This window comes from Alligator sinensis, unplaced genomic scaffold, assembly GCF_000455745.1.
Source record: "Alligator sinensis unplaced genomic scaffold, ASM45574v1 scaffold87_1, whole genome shotgun sequence".
Lineage (NCBI taxonomy): Eukaryota > Metazoa > Chordata > Crocodylia > Alligatoridae > Alligator > Alligator sinensis.
Window position 1 is genome coordinate 2,382,109 of NW_005841929.1, and position 12,762 is coordinate 2,394,870.

Below are 12,762 nucleotides of genomic sequence, written 5' to 3' on the forward strand. Positions count from 1 at the left end.
TGTGTGTAATAGGGAGCCTCTGCCATGCTCCCCCAGAAGCCCCAACAGCTGCTGCAGCAGCTGGTGAGTGCAGGGCTTTTTTTTTTTAAGTGCCAGTACGCTGGAGCCAGGCAGGGCAACCATTGACGGGGCTGGGAGAGCAGGCAGGGGATAGGGGCTCATGGCAGAGCCTCCCACACAGCATGGGGAAGTGGGGGGCAGCATGGATTCTGCCCCCTGCCTGGCAGGAGCCAGTAAGTGTGGGGTTTTTTTGTTTTTTTTTAAAGAGCCGGGATGCTGGGGCCAGACAGGGCAACCATTGATGGGGCTGGGAGAGCGGGCATGAGTCAGGGTCTGTTCAGGGGGGCTGGAGTAGCAGGCGGGGGATGGGGCCTGGTCGGGGTCCACCCATGGTCCCCTCCTCCAGCCCCTCTCCCCGCCCCCTACTTACTGGCACAGAGCCCCAGTCCAGCTCCCTGCGGCAGCCAGCAGGGACTGCCCAAATCACTGAATCTCCAGATCTTTCTCTGAATATTTTCTGAATTGATTGAGAGGCTTTGAATTGATTCAGACCTTTTTATTGGTCTCCCAATTCAATTCAGATTCGGAGATTGAGCCGTCAAATCAGGCCGTATCTCCTCTGAATCAAATCAGCACCCAAAGCTTCACACAGCCCTGTTGTTTATCCCTGTTCCCCTTGTAATTTCAGCTGCTGGGTTTTGCATTTCTTCTTTTCTGTTCTATATGGGTTCTCACACTGCCCATATCACTGTAATAGTCAAGGAATCTCCAGTGAAACAATAAGTGGTGTGACTAATGTCTGTTACATGCTGTTTGTTCTCTCTCCTCTCTCATCCTGGCCTTGTGGGGTGAATTGCATGTGGAGTGGAAGATTTTGACTTATTAGAGTTCTGTTTTTGTAAATGTGCATGCTGGATCCTGTTTCTACTAGAGAATATAGCTCATATAAGCTCTCACTGAACATGGAGCAGGAGGCACTGATGTTGGGGTGGTCTTCAGTTTCTCTGGGAGTTTATTCCATTGTCTCAGACCAGCTCCCAATAAAGCTCCATCTCTCAACCAGATATACCCTGCTGTAGAGGCTTCTCTTGTGTCTGAGGAACAGAGCTGGCAACCACAGGTTTCATCTTGGAGCTCTAAGTAGGTTGTAGATATGGGAAGTCCAGGCTGTTCAGCACTATAAAGATAAGGAATGTGCCCTAGAACTTGATTAAGTAGTCCAGGGAACATCAGTGCTAGCCCTATATCATACATGCATAGCAGTTTATACAGTAGGGAGATGTATCACTCCACAGGTGACTTCCTGTTAGCAGCATATATACATTCCTGTGTCCAGCGTACAAAGCACTGTGGAATCTTTCTGACAGGAAAGCACTACGTCCCTAAAGAAATACTGTCCTGTCAAAGTATCCCAAAACATGAAAAACTTGGAATAATAGTATTTCAGTAGGAAAGGGAGGAAGGTCTCCATGGTAGTTAGTGCCCAATTATTGCTTTGGTTTCCCAAATCACAGATTGTCTCCATAGCAGGTGCAGGTCCCTAGGGGTCTATGCATATTGCCCTTGGGAGATCCTGTTTCTTCATGGTTTTTCCTTTAGTGAGCCCCTGAAATTTGGTTCTTCTTTCAGGGTGACACCATTTTTCTCATCACTCACTCTCTTGCCCTTTTAGTACTGATCCTTAGGACTGTCTGGGGTTTATTTTTTTAGTTTTTTATTTTGCTCAGGTAAGTTTCAAACTCCATCTCATTTCCCTTTAACTGACCACTTCAGCCAGTTCCAGGTTCTTCAGTGAGGCAAAAAACTTGGGGTCTTCTTTCATTTACCTAACTATAAATATTGGGACTTCCTCATGTTTCCTCTCACAGCCCCACTCCTTGCTCTTTCATAGATTTTGTATATTTTAGGGTCAGAAGAGACCTATTAGATCAGGGGTGTCCAACCTTTTTGAATGTGAGGCCAGATCATGAACTTTTTATCACCCAGTGGGCCAGCGAGCCATATTCAAAGACCTCACAGGAAGCGGTCTTTTTTTATCACCCCTCCCCGAAACGAAAGTACAGTGTTTACTTTTGTTTCCCGTTGCAGCACCTCGGGCCTCAGAAAACAGCTCGGAGGGCCGCATGGCAGCCCGCGGGCTGTATGTTGGACAAGCCTGTATTAGATCATCGAGTCCGACCCCCTGACCTGGGCAGGAAAGGGTGCTGGGGTCAGGTGTTTGTCCAGGAGCTTAATATGTGCAGTAAGATGTAACAAGAAGTCTCAACCCTTTTTTTCCAAATGATTTAGGTGCTGAGGAAACTAAGTCTCCTGGAAAGTCAGTGGAATTTAGGCTCTCAAATGCTTTACTCACTTTTCAAAACATGACTTGGCACTTCCAAAAAAATTACTCAAAACTCTTCCCACTCCTACAGCAAGCAGCAGGCCTCTCACAGGCACAAGAACATTGCTCAGTATCTCCTGCTATGACATGCCCTGAGGTAACTGCATCCCTTTTGCTACATTTGGCACTGTTGATACTTCAACATGATTGCTGTTACCTAAGGTAACAAGATCCTTACTGCCAACATGTAGGAACACCTGTTAGTATATTCCTGCTACAGATGTTAGCTGTTAGTTGAGGTAACATCATCCCTGCACCAAGACAAATTGATACACAGCTGCCTTTACAGCTCTGAGTAGCAGAGATAGCATTGGTTTTCAATATATGTGTAGGGAGCCAGCTCCAACTCACTGGAAACCCAGTGCATTGGACCAGACTCGATTAATTGAGTGCTGGAGCGTGGAAATTTAATGCGCTCCAGCAGGCTCTAGCATCACATATATCAGCATCCCCACATTGAAAAATGGCAGTGGGGCACTTTGAACTAAAGCGCCTTCGACAGCTTTAGTTCAAAATGTCCCACTGCCATTTTTCAGTGTGAGGGACACTGATACACATGATGCTAAGGTGCTTTTAAGTACCATGGCTCACTAATTAAAGCATCCCCCCGCCATAAGCCTCCTGGAGCACGTGTAAAAATGCCCATTGTTTTCAGCTGCACAGCACTGCACAGTGCAGATTCTTATTAGGCACTTCCTGCATCTCCCTTTCATCCATTCTGTGGTTCATTTTTTACCATGATGGTTAATCCATGTTAGTGCAAGATAACGAGATAGGTGTTACCTACTCATGAAATGCCAGTCTGGGGACGTAAGGAACTACAGCTTCAAGCATCTTACTTACTAGCTATATTGATCACACTTACCTTTAGAGACATGGAGTGGGTGAACTGCCTGGGGGGTGGGGGGTTGACAATTAGATTGATATGGTCAACAGCACCACCTGGTGACTCTAACTGGAAAAATAAAAGTTCTATGTAGCAGGCTGAGCAGAAACCAAGCAACAGCATAGCTGGGAAAGGAAGCTGTTGGTTCATGCAGATAATCCTCAGCAACATCAATCATATTTCTGAACTCTGTCTTCCTGCCTCCTCTGTCTCTACCAGTAACATTTATAAAACACATGCCACCTTAGTCTCTATGTCTAATGCACAAGACGTGTATCTTTCTTGTCTGCAAATGGACTATGCTTCTCCCATAAGCAGGAGAGAATGTGATGGACTATGTTGGGAGCAGATTATATGGACTTCCCCTCTGGGCTTGAATGTATTACACAGCCTTCTTTACAGGGAGCTGAATCTTTGCAAAGGGACATGACCTGCTTTTGAAAAAAGATGTTGGCTAACAGCAATCTCCAGGTATAGGGGCTACAGCCAAGGGCCCTCTACCAGACTGCCTTTCCTTGGCAGCCAGGAGACTGACACTTGGCTCTGGTGGTGGCAGTCACCATGTAGATTTGAGAATTCTTGGAGAGCAGCACAGAGAGAAGGGGACCTTCCCTGTGATGGTCAGATCTAATGCATTGAAGGCCCTGAGAGTTCAAAGTGGATCCTGAAATATGATGGGCAGTATGTGCTGAGCCCAGAGCACTGGTCTGAGACAGTACTGAGGTGCTTCTTTTAGAAGATAAGCTGCAGCCTGCTGAATCAGCTGAAGTTTCCCCAGGGCATTCTTAAGTCATTCCTAGGTATAGGGTAACAACTAGAAGCAGTAAAGGCATGTCACAATGGTAGTGGAGAAAGGAGCCTGATATGGTTAGGGGAATGCATGTGTGGTTCCTTGCATACATTTCCAATCAGAAGTTTATCCAAAGAACTTTTTCTCAGGTCATGTGCTTCCACATCTATGATTGGCTGACCTAGTGAAGTGTCTTGGACATTTTGGCCTGATAGCTGTCCTTACCTCTTTGTTACCCTTTAGAAAGCCATAGTACTCCCTGCAGATGGAACCCCAACATCCCAACCAGCATCCTACTTGAGTGATTAGTCTGCCTATCTAAATTCCCCTGTAGCTATTGGGACACAGTTTGCTTCTGTCCTGAACAGCTGTTTGATGTGGCCCTGTGCTACTAGACAGCAGCCACCTCCCACCCCAGCAAGAGCTGTTTCTGCGACTGAAGCCTGTATACAGTATGTCATGTGCAAATTGTTTGGGGGCTTTGGGTTGAGAGGTGCTATTGGAATGTAAGGGCAGTATTGCGGCTGCTCAGCACTAGCTTGATGCTGTGCTAGTGCCCTGGAAGTGCTAAGGGCAATCGGTTCCCTCCTGTGGGCCTAGTGCTACGTGCAGGAGGAATGGGTTTCTCTCTTCCAAATAAAGATGGCTATTTTCACTGCCTCTTACAGGAAGTTCCTGACACAACAGGACAAGTCAAGTATCTTCACCATGGATCACTTCCCCCTCTGGTATCGGCGAGCAGCTGAACACCCCTCAGGGAGCTTCATTTACAGTATCTCCTCAGAGGAAGGTCCAGGTGACTCTTGGCTTTGCACTAGAGCTAAGGGGGGAGAAGGAGAATGTTGAGTTTTTCACTCACAACCCCCCAGTCCCTGAACCCACCCCACTCTCCTCCATTATCATTATCCTACAAGTCTAACTCTTGCACCATCCTCCCAGCCAAGGGAGAGGCTGAGATCCAGCCATAGGCTGCTTATAAGCACAGGCAAAACAAGAGAAAGCTCACAGCAAGTTATGGGTAGGAGAGATAAAGGAAGAGCAGGCCTGGAGAGGTGAGGAATAGAGGGAGCTGCAGCAGCCTTGATTAACAAGGGAAGATAAAGCACTGGAGAAGGAATTGATGTCTAGGGTAGTCTGTGAGGCAAATGTTGGGCAGGGAGAAGACTGGCAGGCCAGTTGCCTGGAATGATTTGAATAGCAGTCAGCCAGGTAAGCAGTAGTTAGGGCTGTCAGAGAGTCGATTATTTTTCATGATCTTCCATACTGATGGGGGAGAAATTGCTTTTTCACATGTGGGTAGGAGGAGCAGCTTCATTCTCCTTGCCAAAGGTATCTCAGTGATCCCTACCAAAATACCCTCTTTCCCCTTGCAGTCCTGTAATGCTGGGCAGCATACCCTAGAAATGAAGCTTTGAAGTGACAGCTGCCTACCAGATTTGTTGTGTCTCTTGCTCAGGATGTGACTGCCTGATCTCCAGAGCCTGCAGAGAGCTTTGCAGGGGAGGAGGATGGGCGGGTGCAGGAAGAAAAATCAGAACAAAATAGTATGTGACACTCCTACAAAGAAGGCAGAAATCCCCTCTGTGCTCCTCCCCAGCCCCCTGTGCTCATGCACTGTCACAGAGTACAGCATTTTAGCTGTTCAAGCTTTTTGTGGCATTGTGGTGTGAGGGTGGGTGGGTGGGGAAGTGTACAGCACAGAGGAGTTAATAAAGAAGAGAGAGATTGGGATATAGAAGATGAACCAGGCTAGAAAGAGACAGGGAGAGAAAATGCACCGAACCTTCCGCTCGTGCTCTGCCCTCCTCTCTGGCCCCAGATAAAGAACAGATGATGGCAAAAGGCATGGGCATGGCAGTAGCAGGAGATCTCTTCTGTTCCATTGCCTGCAACTTCATTGCATGGCATAAAGCTTAGAAAGCCAAGCACTGGCATCCTTCTGGATGCCTTCTCCTACAATCCCTGTATAGTTTCCAGCTGACAGCCAGTGTGATAGTGGGATGTTGTACCTTCATTCCCTATGAACAGTTACCCATGGTACCATTCTACAAGCTGCTAGGTATTGTGGGCCAGATCCTGAGGTCCTGATTTAGGTAAGCTCCTATGGAAGTCATTTTGCCTGAGTTAGGACTATTATTGCTCTTGCTTATATTGGGATATTCCATAATATAAGAAACCCCAGCCAAGATCAAGCCCCATTGTGCTGAATGCTCTTCATACTCCCTGTAAGAGAGAACCACAGAACCAAAGACCTAGATAAACAAAGCAGAAAGGAAACACGATCATCAACATTTCACAAAATAGCAACTGAGTGCCAAAGAAAAGTGTGATTCACCAGTGTCATATGAATATATTATGTCCCTTTGGAGGGTTTGATTCTTTACTTTTGTGGACCCAAATCCTCCTTTACACATGTTGCATGGGAGCTTGGGGTCACAAGAGAAGCAGGATCAGGTCAGTCAATGGGCATCCTCCTGGCAGGATGCTTCTGCAGGTCAGCTCTCTGCCCTTGTGCAAGTCAGTCTAACTTGAGTCAGGAAAACTCTATACAAGCTTTCAAGCTAAGTCACACAGTGCAGCTGCAAAGTCCTGTGCAGGATGTGTCAGGCACCTGCAAGAATGCTGAAAGCAGAAATCAAAAAAGAAAGAAATGCCAGAACTCTGAGAAAGGTAAAAGGACTTTCATCTCTTGGCTGAGGTAAAATATTTGATTCCACAATATGCTGGGAAAGTTTCAGTTGCAGAAAAAAAAATATGCTTGGAAATACTGACGTTCAAAACATCCTCCCAAGAGTTATTAAAAAAAAAAAAGAGAGAAAACCTCGAGCCCTACTTGTGCTACAAATAGATCCAATAACTAGATTTTTTTAAACAATCCAAAAAAAGGAATCTGGCCCTAGGACAGCTGCAGAGTAAAGCAACTGAGGCTGTGAACAGACTTAATTTTCAACTACTGTTGAAATGTCAATTTACTTTTCAACTGCTGTAAAAGTTGGAGTTACAGCTGGGAAGTGCACAGGAGCTGCTGTGATGTATCTGTTACCCCTGAATGCTCTTATAGTGCTATAAGGGTAGCAAAATCACTGTTGTTTAATTCTGAATTAAAGAGGGTAAAAATTGCCAGGATTTGCTACTCACATAAGACTATAGGAACTTGCAGACATAACTATTACATGATAACCACTTATACCAGTATATCAGCTACATCTGTCCATACCTTAAATTAACAAACTTGTAAAATACATATTTGCTCTAGAAGTACAGCCATTTTTCTATCCCGCTTGTGGTACTAACGTGACTGTTATAACAGGCACAGGGCCAGCCTATGATGTCCTTTACTTGATTGCACAAGAGTTAGGAGCCATATCTGACAGTAACAGCCAGAGTATGTGTATGGGCACATCTACACATCACCCTACAGCAATGTAGTGACACGGTGTGACAGTGTACAATGCACTACGGTGACATAGGATCACATGTTTCTAGCAGTGCAGTCCCCAGGGTTAGCATGCTGCTACAGTGACATAGCAGCGAAATCTACCCACATGCTGCACACATGGCATAGTAACCACCCGTATTGTGCCATGCTTTAGTACTTCCAAAAAGAAATACTAAAGCATGGCACTGTAACAATGTCACAATATGGCAACATGTAGATTCACCCTGGGTGTTCATACATACTACCCTGGAAGCTATGCTTGTTTGTATCAGTGCATTCTGAGAAAATTTGAGCAGAGATAAGAGCATGGAGGACTTATGCATGAAGCAAACCCAGCCGAGGGAGATGCAATGCCCTCCAGAATATCCTGTCACACAGAAAAATGGGAGGAAGAAAAGCTAGCTTAGAGTGGTGTTACTCTGAGTTTAAACAGGTGTAACTGAGACCAAAATTTGGCCTTGCAATACAATAATACAACTGGCTGAAGGAGAATGTCCTTTCCATTTCATCACAGGACATACCCCCAAGAGGAAAACCTGCCTCCTTGTAGTCAATCAGGGTGCTTGGTGCTTCTGCAAACTAAGTAATGCAGGCATTAGACTAAAGTCTTGGACTCTTCGGTGTTGGAGGCCTCCTTTGATGCTGACTGGATGGATGAAAAAGGAGGGCGTGAGGTGGCTATTCCTACTGCACTTTAGTGATCTCTCTGGTCTCCCCCCCTCCAAGGAAAATAAAGAGCTCAAGTGTGTGCATTTCTACACCCGCTTCTACTGGCAATAGAAGGGAAGTAATCATCTTTGTTGTCTTTTTGTTTTTACAGAGGGAAGTGACAAACCAGAGGTGGTGACTGTGAGCACAGCTGTAGCTGTGACTGTGGATGGGAAGACAGCTATTGCTGCAGGTAGGAAGAAATCAGGTACAGGTTTCTGTTTTCTGTTAAGCCAAGAATGGTGGTATAATGGGGAAGGTGTGATCTTGGTGAGATCTTATTGCTGTGGAATTGTCTTGCTAAGGACATAGTGGGGATACTTCTCATTTGTTCAGTCTATTTGTGACATTGCAAAGCACTAGACAGTATACTTCATGGCTAATATTCATTGGGTCAGCAGAGTTGGAAACTAACCTTTGCTGGTAGAAAGGGGCATGAGGCCTGATTTCAAAGTTTCTCCTTTAAATCCCTCCTAATTCCCTGAAAATCTAAGCTTTGAGACCCCCTATGAAGGAGTTTTGCTGAGTGTCATGGAAAGTAATGTTCTTTCACCTCTAAAGAGATCCCAAGATGTTGCATGAACTTTACAGTTAGCCAGAGAAACTGCTTTATAATATCCATCACCTCTGGAGTGAACTGAGGAGGGATCCCATTTAGAGTGAGTTCCATATCTAGCTGGAGGTCTCAGTTGAAATTAAGCCAAGCAGGGACAATTTAGGTTGAATATTAAGGGAAGTTTTCTAACTTAAACAATTCAGCTTAGTGAGGAAACAAAGTTACCCAAGTAGGTTGTGGAGTCACCATCACCAGAGATAGTCACAGATTGACAGCCACCTGTGAAAGATTGTTTAGGCCTAATTGAATCAATCGTGGCACAGTACAAGGAAGCAGACTAAAAGTATAGGTACCAAATGATTATTTTCAATTTTCATCAGTGTTGACATACAGCTGCCACTGAAGTCAGTTAGAAACTGCTTCTCCTGTCTATACAGGGTTAGGTGATGAGAATATCTGTGACCTATTTACATTAGCATTTGACAATGGTGATTGCTAAGAAGAGTCCCAGGATTAACACGGCTGGGCTGTCAGATCAGAGGGTCAACTACTGCATTTACTGAGTAAATGGTGTTAAGGGTAGACCCTTAGGCAGCATAAACTGTTATCAAAACCAATATGAAGAAACTATTGTCTGCTTGAGAGGTCTATAGAAGAGAGATACTGTGACCCTCAGTAATAGCCTGGGATTTGAGAAGTATAAGCGTCTGGGGTTGCTCTAAATTATGCTATATTGCAATAGCCATTTATAGTTTAAAACAAAACAGTATGCTTTGGGTGAATCTATCTCCTGACTGTGCTCCTACAGCAAATGCTGCAAGAGGCACTGTCAGTACAGGGTTATTTGCTGGCTCTAGGCACCTGGAGGTCTCATCAGCACTTGAAAATATACCTTGGTGACCAGTCCTGCCGAGTTTAGAGCCCTGGCTGGACTGGCATGTAGAGGCCAACCAGGACCTAGAATCAGGGTGTGAGGAAGGATTAGTCTTGGGGTAAACTTCCAGTGCTACTAGCTGTACTGTGCCTTTCTTTGTGAAGTAATAACATCTCCCAGTTACACTGTGCTTTGAAGCTCAAAAGCATTATGCAAACATTAACTAATGTCTAGATTATTAATCATAATTAATAAGAAAGAAGTTTATCTCTTGGGATGTCAGTCCAGTGCCTTTCACTAGAAATAAAAACTAAGAAATGGTAATTAGGCCCTTGCTGCCCTGCCTGCAGATTACATGACATTGACTGTAAGTCCCTAGGGAGTCAGTAACCTGGAGCTTTACCCTTCTCAGGGGGGATGCTGCCATAGTCACATGCAGCTGCTGGCAAAATACTTTAGTGATTTAAAATCCCAGTGAAACTGTTAGAGACTGCAGGCATTTAGCTCTCTCTCTTTAGATTACATCTATTTTGCTGCATCACCTTGTTCACAAAAGAGTTATTTGGTTGGTCATAGGCCACCATTTTGAGCATGAGTTCCTTTTTAAGAGATGCTTGCTGCAGTTGCTGTGTGGGAAATAGTTGTCAAGCTGCATAGAACATGCAGGAAAGGCCTGTGTTCCCAGAAGATTGATAGGGCATCAAAAAACGTCCAAAACTTGAGATCAGGGTTTAGTCTCACACATGCTCATATACACATGCCCCAGCAGTGTGGTAACAACATTGTCAGCTGCAGTGAGTGACCTTATTACAGGAAAAAGGACCTCAATGAGCTGCTGGGACACCACCAGGAGGTGAGACTCTCTGGGGGCCAGCTGGTTGGCACTTTGGTGGCAGAGAAAGTAGTAAAATCCCTAAGCCATTCAAATCCAATGGTAGCTTCAAAGGAGAGAAGAGGCAACTTGCTCGGCTCCTCAGACCTCTTCCTCCTGCATACTCATAGAGCAGTCAACTTCAGAAAAGCATGGAAAGTAGCACCCTAATGGGGTGAGCAGCTGTTGCCACAGCCTCTTGAAGTGGCACTGCCTGGGAACTGCATAGTCGGCAGCGTGTTTGGCACTGAGTGGAGGAAAGGGAAGGGGCTGATTTTGCTCCAGCAATTCCTAGAAGGCAGAACATCATCTGCCACAATTTTGGACAGCCTTAAAGTTGGTCCAGCCCTGGGCATAGGTGGAGCACAGTGTCATTGGTGCACTGAGATCACTGCTCCCATTTGGAACAATGCTGTCTCCTTGCATCATGTTACTCTCCCATCAGTCTGGCCATCTACATCTCCGGCCCCAAAGACCTTATGATCTGTCTTTGAGTTCTGAGTTTAGTAGCATAACCTCCTAAGTACTCAGCAAAACACATCTAGTAATTTAAGAGAACAGGTTCAAATTTTGAATAAGGAGCATTAGGCTCTGATGAATATCATGAGCAATCAAACCAGAAATCATGACCACTAGGTATAGGAACTCCCATACAAAAGGGAACATGTATGGGTCACTTATTGTCATACAGAATTACCAGGACAGCCCCCTTCTCCTTCCCACTGCTCCGCTTGTCTGGATGTAGTTTTCCTTGTACCTGGCTGTCCTTTTCTTAGGAGCAGGAGCCATGTCCCCCAGTGCATTTGTTCAGTGGCCAGCACCATAGAGCTTCAACTTTAACTGAGATGGACAGCAATATAAATATTTACTAATAATAACCTCAGCCAATCTGAGTGCAGAGATCTGCACACTGCACCACTTCTTCAGGGGAAAAATGTGCAATAATTATGTAAATCAGCCTTCCCTTCCTTATCCAATCAGAGTACAGTGCTTTGCATAGCTCAGAAATAAGCCTGCTGTTTAGGGTCAGGCTCTATGCAGCATCCCTGTGCTTTGACTAGGTTGATGCCCATTCAGGGACAGATTGGCTGGTAGTAAGATACGGGTTTCTCCTTTCAGAGACCAGTAAGCATTTCCCTGGGAAAGCCATGTGTCCCCTGCTTATTGGCTTGATACCCCTTCCAGAGTGGGACTCCAGCCCAGGAGCTGGCTCTTGCCTGTACCCAGCAAAAAACACCTAGCTTAGGGTCATCCATCACACTCCCCCCTCTTGGCTCTTCTAATTACTGTTGCTGTCATGCTGGAAGGGAAAGGAGCCATTGGCATTGGGTCCAGAGAGGCTCACGTACAGTTGGATTTTTGAGACTGACACCCTGTGACTCTGCCAGGTTCTCTTTGCTCACAAATTATTTGATATCATTTTAATTCTGAGCGGAATTAGAGCAGTGAGGGGGTTGCTATAGCAACCGTTTCCTTGCGCCTTTGGTCTGACTCATTGCAGACAATTACTCTCACGCTCCAGGATTCACAGATGTGATAGGAGAAGAATCATGTGCTTGGCTTTCAACTTTTTGCATTTAATTTCCTTTCCATCCCTCCTTGTATTAACTCCTACCTCTCTGCAAGAGCTAGGAGTGTCTGGGTACACCTAGTCCATAGGGGACCACATAAGTATCTGTGACCATGTTGCATTTTTGTAGAGACTGGGGAAGTGGGGATGTACCTGGCCTGAGGGAATTTCTGTGTATTTGCAAAAACAAAATTTATATGTACAAGGCAAAGGACATGCAAGAACCAGCAGTGCATATCTTCACTAGGGGCACATCTACATTTGCATTAATGCTCCGATGCTGTTGCGCATTAAGTTTAGTATCTTTAATATGAGGTACTAACTAAATGCCTAGTAGCCAGTGTTACTGCGTGGTAACAGAGGCTCACAGTCTTTTGGTGACACTTAATGCTTCGTAGACTAATTCTACTACACATTAGTGCATTAGCATGACTTTTGCCATGAGACACTAATGCACAGTAGAATTTATTCATAGTTTCATAGTTGGTAGGGTCGGAAGGGACCTGAGCAGATCAACAAGTCCGACCCCCTGCCATGGCCTAGTCAGCCTAGTCAAAGTAATTAGTCTACTGTGCATTAAGCATCTCATATAAACTTGCCCTAGGAGGTGCACACATGTAGATATGCCCTAAGGGTATGCCTCTGGACACACACATGTATGCACATATATATATATATATATATA

General features: G+C 45.2%; 1 protein-coding gene across 1 annotated transcript in view; it reads left to right on the top strand.

The window, feature by feature from the left end:
- Positions 1-12,762, top strand: part of CACNA2D4 (calcium voltage-gated channel auxiliary subunit alpha2delta 4) — a 185,464-nt gene that overhangs the window by 100,959 nt on the left and 71,743 nt on the right. Inside the window, exons 26-27 of the mRNA XM_025198807.1 lie at positions 4,732-4,855; positions 8,319-8,399. Coding sequence (XP_025054592.1) covers positions 4,732-4,855; positions 8,319-8,399 — 205 coding nt within the window. The remainder of the gene's footprint in view (positions 1-4,731; positions 4,856-8,318; positions 8,400-12,762) is intronic.